Here is a 16034-nt window from a genome sequence, read left to right as displayed (position 1 = left end):
AAAAATTCTTGGAAGGAGAAGACCCTATCTCAGAGAGACCTAGAACCTCTGAGGAGACTATGTTCTGGTCACTAGCACAGAAAGAGTTCCATGAAGAAATAAGGAAGGAGATTAAAAATCAACTGGAAAATCTGGGAAAGACAATTAATACCTTGAAACAAGGGAACAAATTCTTAGAAAATACAATTGGACATATACAAAATGAGAATAAATCTCTCAGATCCTCAAATTGGCAAATGGAAAGCTCTTTTAAATGTAGAATTAACCAATTGGAAAAGGACTTGGAAAAGGTTAATGAAGAAACCTCCCTAACAAAACAATGAAGTCAGCAGAAAGTAAGGATCTCCTGAGAGAGCAAGAACCTGTCAAACAAAACAAAAAAATAGAAGAAAATAGAAGAAATTGTAAAATACCTCATCAGCAAAACCACTGACCTCAAGAATAGGTCGAGGAGGGGCAACCTGAGAATTTTTGGAATTCCTGAAAACACTGAAGAGAAAAAAAATCCATGACTTAATATTACAGGATCCAGTGATGGAAAATAGCCCTGATATCATGGATCCAGAGGGGAATGTAGTTACTGAAAGAATACATCGATCCCCTCCAGAAAAAGAACCTAAAATGAAAACAACAAGGAATGTTGTGACCAAATTCCAGAAAGATCAGATGAAAGAGAAACTCCTGCAAGTAGCCAGAAAGAAACGATTTAGATATTGAGGAGCCACAGTAAGGATTACGCAGGACCTGGCTGCATGAACATTAAGGGATTGAGGGCCTGGAACGAGATATTTTGAAGAGCAAGAGAGCTTGGAATGCAACCGAGAATCCACTATCACACAAGCCTTCTCTTCCAGGGAAAAAGAAGGACATTTAACGAAATGGAAGAATTCCAAAAAGTCCTGATGAAAAGACCAGAGCTAAATACAAAATCTGGACATCAACAGGAGGTTCAAAAGACACAAGAAAAGGTAAAGAAAAGAAAGGTACAGTAAAGGAAAAAATTGTTATCTAATAAGTTAAAACTCGCTATATCCCAGCATGTGGGAAAAGGTTCTCATAAATCTTGAAAATTGTAACTCTAAAATAGAGAATATATCTAGCTAGAAGTGAAGGATATTGCTGACCTATCCATGAGAATAATATCCAATGAGATGTAACTGGCTTTAACCCCCCTTGGGAGAAAGACTCTAATAACTCTCAAGAGTTTTGCCTGTATTAGATAGCATGAACTCAGCTAGAAGCAACAGTAGCTCTGAATTTTCTATTAAACAGATAGAATGATTTTAAAAATACTACATCCTTAAAAAAGGGGGACAGGAAGGAGACAGGAGGAGGGAGGGAATTGAATGGGATAAATCTCCTTATGCTAAGAGGTACAAAACACAATGATAATAGAGGGAATGAAGGGAGCAGATGAGTAACACCTAAATCTTCTCATCAGACTTGGCTTAAAGTCAATTTACACACGTGCTCAGTTAACTTAAAAAAAATCTAACCTTTCAAGCATGAAAAGTGGAAAAGGGAAGGGGATGAATGGAGAAAGGGAGGGGGAGGGGGGAAAGGGGAAACTAACAAAAGGAAGGGAAAAGGGAAAAGGGAAAAGGCAAAAGGGAAAATGGAAAAGAAAAAAAACAAAATGTGGAAAGACGGGGAGGGTCCATATAGGAGGGCAAACACATTGAAGGGGTGATATTCAGAAACAAAATACTAGGGAATACGGATAAAGGGGGGAAAGCGAAAATACAAACAGAGAGAAGATAGCATGGAGCACAATTAACAACTAGTAATCATAACTTTGGATGTGAATGGGATGAATTGTCCCTTAAAACATAAGTGAATAGCAGAGTGGATTAAAAACCAGAATCCTACAAGATGCTGATTACAAGAAACTCATTTGAAGCAGAATGATACATGTAGAGTAAAGGTAAAAGATTGGAGCAAAATATATTTTGCTTTAGCTGAAGTGAAAAAAGTAGTGGTAGCAATCCTTATCTGAGACAAAGCAGCTGCAAAAATAGCATTAAAAAGAGATAAGGATGGAAACTATATCCTCCTAAAAGGTTACCATAGAGCCTAAAGTTATTTCAATACTGAATATGCATGCACACAATGGGATAGCATCTAAATTCTTAGAGGAGAATCTGAAAGAACTACAGGAACATATAGAAAGGAAAACTCTACTAGTTGGAGACCTCAATCTTCCACTCTCAGATCTAGATAAATCAAATCATAAAACAAAGAAGAAGAAGTTAAGGAGGTAAATAGATTGTTAGAAAAACTAGATGTGGTAGACTTATGGAGGAAATTACATGGGGAATAGAAAGGAATATAGCTTTTTCTCTGCAGGGCACGGCCTTGTACAAAAATTGACCATGTACTAGGACATAAAAACCTAATGATCAACTGCAGAAAGGCAGAAATAGTGAATTCATCTTTTTCAGATCAAAATAAAATGAAAGTAATATGCAACATTGGGCCAAGGAGATATAGACCCAGAACCAATTGGAAACTGAATAACCTCATTTTAAAGAATGAGTGGACCAAAAACAAATTATAGAAAGAATTAATCATTTTATCCTGGATAATGACAATAAGGAAACAACATACCATAAACCTATGGGATTCACTCAAAGCAGATCTCAGGGATATATTATGTCTTCAAATGCTTACATGGATAAATGAGAGAAAGAGGAAAGCAATGAAATAAACATGGAAATAAAAACTTATAGAAAGAACATATTAAAAATCCCCAATTAAATACCAAATTAAAAATTATAAAAATGAAAGCAGAAATTAATAAAATTGAAAGCAAAATAAATTATTGAATTGATAAGTAAAACCAAAAGTTGGTTTTATGAAAAAAACCAATAAAGTTGATAAACAACTGGGCAATTTGATTAAAAAAAAATGAAAGAAGAAAACCAAATTACTAGTCTCATAACTGAAAAAAGGTGAACTTACCATGAATGAGGAGGAATTGAACTTAAGAATTTGAAATTACTTTGCCCAGCTCTATGGCAATAAATTTGATAATCAAAGTGAAATGGATGAATACTTGCAAAAATATAAGTTGCCTAGGTTAAATGCAGAGTAAATTAAATATGTAAGCAAACCTTTCTCAGAAAAATAAATTCAACAGACAATTATTGGACTCCCTAAGAAAAATTTCCAGAGCCTGGTGGATTCACAAGTGAATTCTAACAAACATTTAAGGAAGAATTGGTTGCAATTCTACATAAACTCTTTAGAAAATAGGGAAAGATGGAACTCCGCCTAACTCTTTCCATGAAACCAATATGGTGCTGATACCTAAATCAGGAAGAGTTAAAACAGAGAAAGAAAACTATAGAACTATTTCCATAATGAATATAGATGCAAAAATCTTAAATAAAATCTTAGCAAAACAATTACAACAAGTTATCACTGGGATAATACAATATGATCTTGTAGGATTTATCCCAGGAATGCAGGGATGGTTCAATATTAGGAAAACTGTTATTATACTCAATTATATCAACAACAAACCTATCAGAAATTACATCATCATATCAACAGTTATGTTGAAAAATACAGCACCCATTCCTATTAAAAACACTAGAGAGAGTGTGTAGGAATAAATGGACTGTTCCTTAGAATATTTACCAGTATCTGTCTGAAACCATCAACAAGCATTATATTTAATAGGGAGAGGCTCAAGGCATTCCCAATAAGATCAGGGGTGAAACAATGGTGCCCATTATCACCACTACTATTCAATATCATATTAGAAATGTTAGCTTCAGCAATTAGAGAATAAAAGGAAATTGAAGGAATTAGATTTGGGAAGGAAGAGACAAAACTCTCACTCTTTGCAAATGACATGATGGTATACCTAGGGAATCCCAAGTCATCCAAAAAACTGCTGCAAACAATTAGCAATTTTAGCAAACTAGCAGGCCATAAAATAAACCTTCCTAAATCCTCAACTTTTCTATGTATGTCTAGAAAGATACAGCAGGAAGAGTGAAAAAGAGAAAGCCCCTTCAAAGTAACGTCAGACAATATACAATATCTGGTATTCTATTTGCCAAGGCAGACTCAGATACTTTTTGAAAATAATTATAGAACACTTCTCACACAAATCAAATCATATTGACATAACTGGGCAAATATCAACTACTCATGGATAGGTAGAGCCAATATAATAAAAATGACAATTCTATCAAAACTAAACTACCTGTTTATTACCCTACCAATCAAAATTCCAAAAAAAAAAACTACTTTAATGAGTTAGAAAATGTTGTAAGTAAATTCATATGGAACAATTAAAACTCAAGAATTTCCAGGAATGTAATGAAAAAATGTGCAAAAGAAGGGGTCTTAGCTCTACCTGATTTAAAATTATATTTTAAAGCATCAGTCATCAAAACTATTTGGTATTGGCTAAGAAATAGAGTGGTGGATCAGTGGAATAGATAAGGCAGATTAACAGGAAATGATTATAGTAATCTGCTGTTTGATAAATGCAAAGAGTCCAGCTATTGGGATAAAAACACTCTCATTGATAAAAACTGCTGGGAAAATTAGAAGATAGTATGGAAGAAACTTAGATTAGATCAACACCTCACACCCTTTACCAAGATAAGATGCAATTGGTAACTGGATTTAGACATTAAAAAAACTATAAGCAAATTAGAAGATAAAGGACGAGTTTCCATGTCAGATCTATGGAAAGGGGAGGAGTTTATGACTAAGGAAGAGATCAAGAACATCACCAAAAACAAATTAGATGATTTCAATTACATTAAGTTAAAAAGCTTTGGCACAGATAAAACTTCTGTAACCAAGATCAAAAGAAATGTAGTAAATTGGGACACATTCTTTACAACCAATGATTCTGACAAAGGACTCATTTCCAAAATATACAGAGAACTGAATCATATTTTTAAAACAAAATGCAATTCCCCACTTGACAAATGGTCAAAGGATATGCAAAGGCAATTTATAGATTAGGAGATGAAAGCAATCCACAGACATATGAAAAATTCCTCTAAATCATCACTTATTAGAGAAATGCAAATTAAAGCTTCTCTCAGGTACCAACTCACACCTCTTAGACTGGCAAATATGACCAGAAACAGTTTTAATCATTGTTGGAAGGATTGTGGGAAATCTGGGACATTATTGCACTGTTGTTGGAGCTGTGAACTCATCCTACCTTTCTGGAGAGAAATTTGGAACTATGCCCAAAGGGCAACCAAAATAAGCATGCCCTTTGATCCAGCAATACCACAACTGAGTCTATATGCCAAAGAGATGATGAAAAAGGATAAAAACATCACTTGTACAAAAATATTCATAGCATCCTTGTTTGTGATGGCAAAGAACTGGAAATCAAGTAAATGTCCTTCAATTGGGGAATGGTTAGTAAACTGTGGTATATGTATGTCATGGAACACTATTTTTCTATTAGAAACCAGGAGGGATGCGAATTCAGGGAAGCCTGGAGGGATTTGCAGGAGTTGATGCTGAGTGAAATGAGCAGAACCAGAAAAACACTGTACACCCTGACAGCAACACTTGGGTGATGCTCAAACTTGATGGACTCACTCATTCCATCAGTGCAACAATCAGGGACAATTTTGGGCTGTCTGCAATGAAGAATACCATCTGAATCCAGAAAAAGAGCCATGGAGTTGGAACAAAGCTTAAGGACTATTGCCTTTAATTTAGTAAATAAAACAGATATCTTATTTTCTCATCTTGTTATGTCTAGGACTTTTTCTTTCATCCTTAAAGATATGATTTCTCTCTCATCACACTCAATTTGGATCAATGTACAAAATGGAAACAAAGTAAAGACTGACAGATTGCTTTCCGTGGAGGGGGGTGGGGGGGAGGGAAGTAGGATTGGAGGAAAAATTGTAAACCTCAAAAACTCAAACAAAATCTTTACTAAAAAAAAAAAGAGAATCATGTTAAAGGTTGCTATTGTAAATAATTCAAATAAAGTTCCTGTTTTCAGATTGCAAACATCAAGAAAAAGAGCTAAGTTTACATTTTAATAAAGTGGTACTTTTTTAAAGTTTTTGAATTCATTACTTATTATTTATTATTTTTTGTTTTTAGAAAGATTTTATTAATTTTTAATTTTTCAATTTCCCCCCTAGTATTGCTTCCCTCCCCCACCCCCAGAAAGCAGACTCTAAGTCTTTACATTGTTTCTATGGTAGAAATTGATCGAAGTTGAATGCAATGAGATAAAAATCATATCCTTAAGGAAGAAAAATAAAGTATAAGAGATAAAAGAATTACATAACATCATTATGTTTTTTCCCAGATTAAAGGTAATAGTCTTTGGACATTGTTCAAACTCAATAATTCTTTCCCTGAATACAGATGGTATTCTCCACCTCAGATAGCCCAAAATTGTCCCTGATTGTTTCACTGATGGAATGAGTAAGTCCATCAAGGTTGATCATCACCCCCATATTGCTGTTAAGGTGTATAATGTTATTCTGGTTCTGATCATCTCACTCAGTCTCAGTTCATGCAAATATTTTCAGGCTTCCATGAATTCCCAACCCTCCTGGCTTCTAAAGAGGAATAGTGTTGATGACATACATATAGCACAGTTTGTTAAGCCATTTTCCAATTGATGGACATTTACTTAATTTCTAATATTTTGCCACAATACATAGGGCCACTATTATGTTTTTTTGTACAAGTGATGTTTTAACTCTTTTTCATAATCTCTTCACGGTATAGACGCAGTAGTAGTAGGTCTGGATCAAAGGGTATGCATATTTCTGAAGCATTTTAGGCATAATTCCAAATTGCTCTCCAGAAAGGTTGGATGAGTTCAAAGCTACACCAACAATGTATTAGGGACCATTCATATATTAATTTACTCCATGCACCTTTTTACTTCTTTTTTATTATAGAAAATTATAGAGAAATCATTAAAGAGAAGAGCAAATGATTTTACCTAAATGATATATATGCATATAATCATATATATACATATATATGTATATATTTAATGTGTGTCTGTGTGTGTGCATGTATGAATGTGTGGCCAGGGGTGTGTGTGTGTGTGTCTGTGTGTGTGTGTGTGTGTGTGTGTGTGTGTGTGTGTGTGTGTATGGGGTGGGGAGGTGGGTTATATGTGTGCATTTTTATAGGACAAGTATTTATAACACCAATTAGAACTTCATTAGATAAATTAATTTCCTTACACTCTCACTTTGAATGCCTTGATATTTGAGTTTCTCAGGAAATGATTGATGATGAAGATGATGATGATGATGATGACAATAACAGTGATGAAGAATTAAAATTCATTAAGTTACTATTCATACCATATAAATAATAAGTATCTTTGGAAGCTTTTGTACTCGGGTGTTTCTGATTCCAAATCCAGCCTTACAAATCCTAGATCCTTTACACAATCTTGTTGAATTTGATCATTCATTTTAAAGTGAAAATTAGATCTCCCTAAGTTGTAATGATATATATATATATATATATATATATATATATATATATATATTTACAGTTTTTACAAAAGAGAATTTATTTTCAAAATGTAAATCTGCATTAAACTATGACTAAAAAATATAAGGACACAGAAAATTAGTTCTTGAATTTATTTATTTTATTTGAAAGCATGTACAGAAAGCAAGGAATGGAATATTAGAAATTGTAATTTCTCTCCTAAATCTTCCTATCTTATCAAGTTTCTTTGTTTCACCACCATTCTTTGGTTTCTCATCCTGGAAGAGACATACTGGCCTATATATTACTATCCTCTTAAAATCTCATTGTTATTTCAAAAAGACATTAGTGCAACTCTTCAGTCTAGCCATTTCTATTCCATTACTTCATATTAGGCTCTTTTACTGCCTGGATTGCTTTTCTTATGATATCTGTCTAGATAGGAATAGCTATCCCGTGTCCTGTTTCTTTCCAAATTTAAAACACATTTTATTATGTTGCCATTCATTACTGGAATAGAAGTTCCTTGAAGACAAAGGCCTTCTTTATTTTTTTAATTTTATTGTACCCCACATGTTTTTACAGTGTCTGACATAGCATATGTGCTTGATCAAAATAGACTGAAGTATTTAACTATTAAAGAAAAAACATTGGTTACTTCACATTTGAGAGAGAGCCTGACCTTTTCAGGGGTCATTGGTATTCCAGTTTTAGAAGAGGAAAGCAATCTTAAGTTAAGAATGTTGACCCATGTGAGAAAAGAAAAACTGGTAGATCGTTCTTTCTGCTCATCCCTTCCATGATATACCATTTGTGAAGTGACTAAATTATATCAAACCTGGCAGGAGCCAAATACCCAAAATGTATAAAGTTTTGATAAGAATGTATCTCTCTGGTTTTTACCTAAGACTTGATTTTATAATCGAATTCACACAATATATATATTTGGTGACACAATAATCATTTCATCACCAAGTCATAAAGAGGGAAAAACAATAAAATTAAAACCCATCTTTTTTATTAAATATCATGACATTTTTTGACCATACCTTCTGCATGGCATTTTTCATCTCTGAATTTCTCAGAGTATAGATGAGGGGGTTCAGTACTGGTCCAATGATAGTATAAAACATGGAAAACTCTTTGTCATTTTTATTGGCACTGGGAGGTCGAATATAGGTGGAAATACAGGGCACAAAAAACAGAATAACTACCGTGATATGGGAACCACACGTGGAGAGGGCTTTGCGACGACCTTCTGATGAGTGATTTCTAAGATTGTATAATATGACAACATAGGATGCCACTAAAACAAGAAACGTAGTTAACACAATCATTCCAGAATTAGCGATGATTAAGATACCAGCAATATGTGTGTCTGCACAGACAAGGTTTAAGAGGGGTTTGGCATCACACATATAGTGATCTATTTTGTTAGGACCACAAAATGGTAACCTAACAACCATGAGCATCTGAGTAATGCCATGAAAGAAGGCCAGCACCCAAGACATGAAGATCATTGTGTTACATCTCTGTCGATTCACTATGATCATATAGTGTAAGGGTTTACAAATGGCAACATAGCGATCAAAGGCCATGGACACCAAAATGCATATCTCAACAACAGCCAGGAAGTGAACAGCAAAGAGCTGAGTCATACAACAGTTAAAGGATATGATTTTTTCCTTAGCAATTATGTCTCTGATGAGTCGAGGGATGACAGTGGATGTATATGCCAAATCCATCAAGGACAAGTGCCACAAAAAATAGTACATGGGCTGTTGGTTCAGATGACTACATGTGATGGTGATAATAATGGTGAAGTTCCCCAGGAAAATTGCAAAATAGAAGACCCAGAAGATTGTAAAGCATATTATTTTGAGGTCCTGGTTTATGGAAAATCCCAAGAGAACAAATTCTGTGACATTGCTCCGAGATTCCATGTAATTCAAATAGATTAAAAATATTCAATAAAATTCTAATTCATCTGAAATAACATAGAATAAAATAAATTATTACTAATATCAAGATAGATATCAAGGTTATACCCATAGTACTCAATTATACCATGCATTATTAGCTTAGATCATTATATACCTCAAATTTGGGAAAAAATCAAATAAGGATTTAGGAATTAACTATATTGAATGGGGATTTAGGAGTTCTTTAAAAATTAAATATCTAAATAGTATTCTTGCTTATGTTACTAAAATCCCATAATGCTTATAGTTTCAAAAAATGACACACACATATATTTATGTATATATATATATATATATATATTATATATATATTTTTTTTTCTTCATTTGGATGTTAATAGTGAAATTGTTTACCTATATAGACATTATCAGGACAAAATTTAAGTTACTACATTGATTCAATAAAGTAAAAATGAGGTAATATAAATCATATTTGTCCTAATTATCAAATAGAAGTATGAAAAATATGGCAATATTTAGGGGAAATGAAATAATAAACGACTAAATGTTAATATGATGAAAGAAATCCTATGATTTTAAATTGCCTTTTAGAAATCAAATATTAATGGAAGGGACAATACTTTTAAGAGTATAGAAATAAAGAATTTCACCGTTTTCCTTTGTTTACCTCCTTTTCACAATCAATTAATATTTCAAGTTTCATGAAAGGTACCTTAAAGATTTTTAAAAAATAAACACAGTTAAGAAGAGAAAAAAAGCAGGGCACACAAATGCAAATGTTATATCAAGTTGAGCTCAGAAATTGAATGGATCAGTACCATATTGAAGAAAATATTTTAAGAGCCTGAGAAAACAATGTGAGGGTCTTTGACATAAGAGAATATAACTGGAAAAGGATATTGATATGTTTAAGCTTTGGGGCAAATGAAGCACAAGAATCAGAAAGGAAAGACCTGTATTTTTAGAATAGAATGTAATGATATGCTGTCCCTTCCCTCTCCTTGTGTTATTTTTATTTGTTATCAATCTTCTTTTCTTTGTACTGTAAATATTTATCTTACTTGGATTCGTCTAAAGTAAAGATTTCTCCTCCTCTCTATCTTCCTTTGAGTCCATTTCTATTTCTCTTCCTCCTTTCTCTTCTTTCTTTGCTTGTTCCTTAGCTAAATTTCAAATCAAGTCATTGATTTCATGCTCTATCACTTCACGCTAGTGAAAATCTTTCAATATCTTGTTATCCTATTTTCATTATAAATTTTCCTATACTTTCATCTAATTTTTTGCAGAAAGACCTTCAAAGGTCTTTTTCATAAACAATTTCACAATTCAATAATGGTTCTGCACAACCACAACACGGAGACTAATAACACAATCTATGTGGTCATTATTTGCATTCTTAGGCACTGTAGATTGCAGAAGACTAGAGAGACCTGAAACTTTTTCAGGAGGTAGAGTTTACTGTGACCAAAGCCATTTTATCCATATGAATTGAGATTTGTAGTTTACTTCACTGTTGTGCACTCCTCTTATTATGTCCTAACACCTCTATTTGTTCACAGCCAAAGCACTTGAAACAAATGGTTAGAAAATTTAAAATTCTAACTACTCAATGTCAAGGTCAGCAGCCCCCTTAAAGGAAATCTTGTAAAAATTCTCACATTTTACAGAAAGGAAAAAAGACTGTAAACAGTGAAGGGTAATCTAAGTTCCCACATCTATGAGACAGAAAGCTAGAAGTGTAATCTAGTTGCTTTGAGTCCAAGCTTACCTTCCTTGCCATTTTGTAGTAGAGACAGAAATAAACAGTCAGATAAAGAAATAAAAAGAAACTAAAAAAGGGAGATAAAGAGATAGAGAGGCAGATATGGAAGGAAAAGACAAACAGAAACAGAAAGAGAACAGCAGAGACAGGGAAGAGGGAACTAGTGGAATAAAAGAAAAAGAGACAGAGACAGGGACAGAGGAAGACAGCAAAAGAAAAAAAGAGATAATTAGGAAAAGGAACAGCAAAGGGAGTGATAAAGTGAAATATAGACAGAAATCAAATAAATATACATCTGTTTCTGTTAATTGTCTTAAAAGGCCACTCCAACTCTTGCATTTAGTGTAAGATTAAAGTTGTTTTCAAAAGTAAGGGAGGGTGGCTTAAGCAGTGGGATAAATATATTTTCTCACTCATGAAGAAAAAAAAAGCTAAAACCCAATAATTTCTTGAAAAGATGATTAAGATGTTGAGTTAATGGGAAAAATTTACTTTAAAAGTTTAGTTCAGGTTAACTTATTATAATTATTTCATATTTTTGATATATCTTGGTACTTCCTGACAATTTACATCTATTTGCATTACCATCCACTATAGTTAATGAGGATAACTTCTTGGGATTAGGTTTAACTTTATTGCTCAGTTATTTCATTCACAAACTGAGTGAAAATTTCTAAAAAAAAAAATTTAACAGAAATGGGAAGAAAAGTATAGATAACAAATTAAAAGTTAGTTATTAATGAGATATATTAATTTCTTTCAATACTCTTGATATAGTGTTTTATTATTGCTACATTGCTGTTGTTTTGTTTGAAGTTTATTGTCTGAAATTTATTGTCTGAAATTCATCATCCTTAAGCTGACTAAGACAACCAGAGCTTATTGGATTGAACTAGGTTTAAGCAGACAATATTTGTCAGTGTTACTACTAAATTTATTTTTTTTCTAAATTTCTTGGATTGAAGTACACTGCTACATTCACTGTGTATTTGCCACTTGATAATTTTTTGTCACATTATTGTTACATGAGATGCTTACTGAGAAGAATATTATGATTCTTGTGAATATGATAAAGCAGTTATAAAAATTAAATAAAACCCCCTCCTTCCACTCTTAAATTTTAAATGATTCAATACCCTCAATTGGGAGCCAAGCTTAGAGAATAATTTTTGATCACATCCCAACTAAAATCACACATTCATTATAAGGCTTTTACAAATCCCTGATTGACCTAACAATCTACAAGTATGAAAGCCATATAGTCAGGAATCCAGAAAAGAATTAATCCTTTGATTGGACTAATTCCACTTTGCACACAACTGAGGTTCATATCAAAGGAAGGTTCAATAAATGTATTTTTAAAATTGCAAAATATATTCTAAGATAAGCCACCTCATATAGAGTGCTTCAAACAATGTAATATGGAAGGAAATGAAACATATATGTATAAGGTTAAGAACTCACATTACTCCAGATGAAAAGATTGAGTCATTCAGGATGTCCTCTCATTAAAAAAACAAAAAGATGAGTGAACACTTAATTCTACTGGCTCACCAGTCCCTCCTAATAGATCTGTATTTCGGTGGGGTCTCAAAAAGGGAGACATAGAATGTATCTGTCCTTCATTGCAAAGTTCTTTCATCAACTGTAGGAGGAAGAAGTCTTCAGGGCAGTATTCATTGAATGGAACATATGAACAGGGACATCTGATAAAGAAGTATTCCTTTTTCCTCCCTGATAGGAGTTCAGAAAAGTAAGTGCCCAAAGCTCTGAACACCCATGAGAGAAACATCTATGTACCTACTGTCCAGCATTTCCTGATTTTAAAAGTATATATGGAATCCAAGGAGAGTATCCCAAAGGCATTACAAGCCAGTCTACTTTATTTTACAGTGAGAAAGAGATGCAAGGGAAAGTCATTTTCCCTGCTTTTCTTTTTTGGCTCATATCCAAGGATCAGGCAAATTTTTTTTTTATGTAGTTCTGCCCCTCCCAATTTAATTTCATAGCTATGATATCCCAAGTCCTACTGCTACTTAGATTTTTAGAACAATGTTTGGGAGCTTCAAATCACCACGAGAGCTTATTAGTTAGATAACAAAATGAAGACAGAAGACACACAGTAATTTCATTGATTCTTTTACTCATATCTGAGTCAATCAAATTAATACCAAGGGCTCATATTCACTTTTCTGAAGAATCACGTGTTACTTTATCTACTGATTTTGATTTTATTTCAATTAGCAAAAATTTCAATTGTTTCTATTGTGCTCTTTGTATCTGTCACCAAATAGTTTTCCTTCCTTCAGAGGTTCTGTATCATTTCTCCTGGCAGAAATACAAACAATCCTTGAAGAAGACTGTTGGGGAGAAGAGACTAGAAGTACCTATTTTGTTTCTGTTTGAACCAAACAATGACAGCCCCAAAAGTTGTGTGATAGTAGGGTGAAGAATAGTCCTCACATCAAATAGGGTCTTGCTGCATTTGGCTTAATGATTTGTTTTAAAAAAATTTTTTAATATTTTTTTTGATATATGGTTCAGCTTAATTTGGACATTGGGCTTCACTGAGTATGATGAAATTCAGTAAGGATAATTATAAATACTAGCATTTAGATACAAAAAAATATCAGTTTAATAAATACAAGATAAACGATGCATAGTTAGACAAGAATAGTTTTAATAAAGCTCTCTTCTTACTTTTCTGGGCCACAAACTAAAATTTTGAACATTTTGATGTGCCATTCGTAAACTATAATTATTTTAGACTATTCCAGTAGAGATAGAGTTGACAGGAATGGGGAGAGATTAAATTCATTGCACCCTCAGTACCTCAGTATTCAAGTCTTAGCTCCGTGGTTTGATGAAAAATAACTTAAGAAATTTTGGGGGCACAAGAATACAGAAACAAAACCAATAGGTAAAAGATGCAAAGAAGCAAATGTGGACTTGTACATTCTAAAAATTAGAGTAATCTTAAAGGCAGGAGTAAGAGAGGCAGAGAGAGAGAGAGAGAGGGGGAGAGAGAGAGAGAGAGAGAGAGAGAGAGAGAGAGAGAGAGAGAGAGAGAGAGAGAGAGAGAGATTGATTCATGATCTTGAACATTTTCAAGAATATTCTGGATGACCATGTTCCAAATTTTATTGCTATCAAGTTTATAACACAAACATTTATATGTTCTTTGAAAAATATCATTTTAACTTCATTATAAAACTGAGAGATTTATACTTTCTAGATGAGGAAAATGAGAACACCAAATTCAATGATTTGCTGAATATCACATAGCTGTTAATTATCTCAAGCCTGTTTTAAACTCATAAATATTATAATATATTGTGTAAAAGAGAAACATGTCTTCCTTTCTTATATTTTTTCCTAAATATTTCAAATATGTATCAAGTTGTTTTGTTCTTGTCCTTAGTTATCTTACAAGGCCAAAATGACATCCCTATGTATGCCCGTGGCTGATCACACAAGGTGGGTACAGACATCCACTTAAACAACTGGGGTGGGTGCTCTAAACTAACATATGTCATTTTTCCTTTGAATTGCCTCTATTCTGCCATCCTCATAGTGTTCCCTCACCAATGATAGAACATTAATCTTGGCAGTCCTGTGCCAGTGTTTGCCAGGCTGTACAATCAATTCTAAAGTTTTTCAATGAGACCTTCAGGGTATCTCAGTATTGCTTCTTCTGACTTTCTTGTCAGTGCTTCCTCTGTGTGAGTTCTCCATAAAATAGTTTTTTTTGGCAAGCCTGTATCTGGCGTTCCAACAATTTGTCCCATATATCATAGCTGTCCACTCTGTAGCAATTTTGGAATACCAGATAGTTTAGCTCAAGAAAGGACTTCAGTGTCTGGTACCTTCTCCTGCCACATGATCTTCAGAAGTTCCCTAAGAATTAAAAAGGAAATGATTCAGTTTCCTGATATGGTGCTGGTAGACTCCCCTGGTTTCACAGGCTTATAGCAATGAGGTCAATGCAACGGCTCTGTAGCCCTTCAGTTTGGTAGTCAGTCTAATACCTTTTTTCTCCCATACTATCTTTCAGAGCTTCCCAAATATTGAATTAGTTCTGGCAATGCAAGTGTCAACCTCATTGTCCATGTGTGCATACCTGGAAAGGACACTGCTAAGGGAAGTGAACATATTCACAGTACTCAGAATTTCTCCATTTTTTGAAATCGATGTATCCACCTATGGATGATATGGTGCTGACTGATAGAGAACCCTGATATTCTTGGTGTCAATTGTCAGACTAAAAATAGCATAAGCATCAGAGAATGGATGCATTCTTTGGTGCATCTCAGCTTCAGAGGCTGCATTGAAAGCAGAGTCATCTGCAACCAGAAGATCATGCACCAACACCCTTCTACTTTGGACTTGACTTGCAACCTTTTCAAACTGAAGAATTCGTCATCATGGCAAACATGAAATGGAGCATATTATAAACAGCAAAATGAATGATTTTGACCAAATTAAATATAAAAGTTTTTGCACTAATAAAATCAATGCTACCAAAATAAGAAGGAAAACACAAAGCTGGGAAACAATCATCACAAGTAAGACTTGTGATGAAGGTCTCATTTGCAAAATATATAGAAAATTGTATCAAATTTTTAAGGTTGCAAATCATCCCCCAATTGATAAATTGTGAAAGTATATGAATAGACAGTTTTCAAGTGAAGAAATTAAAGCTATAGATAATCATATGAAAAAATGCTCCATATTATTATTGTTTACACAAATGCAAATTAGAACAACTCTGAGGTATCACCTCACACCTATCAGATTGACTAAGTTGACAAAAAGGAAAAATGATCAGTCTTGGAGAGGTTGTGGGAGGATCCA

The 16034-nt window shown here is 33.6% G+C and overlaps 1 protein-coding gene across 1 annotated transcript; it reads right to left on the bottom strand.

The window, feature by feature from the left end:
• Nucleotides 1–8477: 8477 nt before the first annotated feature.
• Nucleotides 8478–9419, bottom strand: LOC141519631 (olfactory receptor 4P4-like). The gene has a single exon (XM_074231814.1). It carries the CDS (start codon nt 9417–9419, stop codon nt 8478–8480), a length of 942 nt encoding a protein of 313 aa, XP_074087915.1.
• Between the last annotated feature and the right edge of the window lie 6615 nt (nt 9420–16034).

Source organism: Macrotis lagotis, chromosome 3 (genome assembly GCF_037893015.1).
Source record: "Macrotis lagotis isolate mMagLag1 chromosome 3, bilby.v1.9.chrom.fasta, whole genome shotgun sequence".
Classification (NCBI taxonomy): Eukaryota; Metazoa; Chordata; class Mammalia; order Peramelemorphia; family Peramelidae; genus Macrotis; species Macrotis lagotis.
Note: the sequence above shows the minus strand (reverse complement) of the source record. Positions and strands in the feature narration are given on the sequence as shown.

Coding starts and splice junctions, on each gene's coding strand:
- LOC141519631 (XM_074231814.1), bottom strand. CDS start 9,419: ATGGAATCTCGGAGCAATGTCACAGAATTTGTTCTCTTGGGATTTTCC.